Raw genomic sequence first — 675 nt, 5'->3', positions numbered from 1 at the left:
CCTTCACCAGCACACTCAGGGCCATCTCATCTTCAGGTTCCTTAGGGACCTGATGGGGGGGCCAGGAGGGGGCAGCCACGGCCCAGAGAGCAACTGGCCTCCACACACGGCAAGGAAACAGATTCAACAAGCATTTATTGAGCCCTTGCTGTGTGCCTGCTGTGTGATGCCCCTGGTGCCAGTGCCACTGCCCCTCCTTCAGGAAGCCCCACCCATTCCCTGCCCCCCGCAGGGCTCCGCAAGCTGGGGACCTCCTGAACTTCCCGGCTGGCTCGTGGGTCCCAGGTTTTCGGTGGCCGAGGTCTGTGTCTCTCCCGGCATCCCAGCTGCACCCAGCAGGGCTCTGCATGTGGCGGTGGCGAGAGTTAGGAGTTGCTGTCCCAGAGTCCCTCTGGCTGCCCTGGCCCCATTTCCAGGACCCTGAGACCCAGGCAGCTGCGGGCAGGGTAGGCCACATGTGTCCCACACAGGCCAGGTTTCCAAAGGCGCCAGACCAGTGGTCTTGCAGCAGGGGGCTGGTGCCGATGATGGCCCAAGGTCTGGAGCCAGGCTGGTCGCTGTCACACCCAGTGCCCCAGGACCCAGCACTGGCGGTTCAGCTCTGGCACCTCCTGTGCAGAGCTCCGGGGCCAGGAATCTCCCATGTGTGGCTGGTATCCTGCAGAGAGACGGCGT

At 64.1% G+C, this 675-nt stretch overlaps 1 protein-coding gene across 1 annotated transcript in view; it reads right to left on the bottom strand.

Annotated features, from left to right (window-relative positions):
* Window positions 1-117: 117 nt before the first annotated feature.
* GSG1L (GSG1 like) overlaps window positions 118-675 on the bottom strand; it is a 133706-nt gene continuing 133148 nt past the window's right edge. The window contains exon 6 of the mRNA XM_024744516.1: window positions 118-658. Coding sequence (XP_024600284.1) covers window positions 561-658 — 98 coding nt within the window. The 3' untranslated portion in view covers window positions 118-560. The remainder of the gene's footprint in view (window positions 659-675) is intronic.

The sequence above is a fragment of the Neophocaena asiaeorientalis genome, unplaced genomic scaffold (genome assembly GCF_003031525.2).
Source record: "Neophocaena asiaeorientalis asiaeorientalis breed wild unplaced genomic scaffold, Neophocaena_asiaeorientalis_V1.1 scaffold91, whole genome shotgun sequence".
NCBI lineage: Eukaryota > Metazoa > Chordata > Mammalia > Artiodactyla > Phocoenidae > Neophocaena > Neophocaena asiaeorientalis.
The sequence above is the reverse complement of the archived record's forward strand: the minus strand, read 5'-3'. Positions and strand labels throughout refer to the sequence as shown.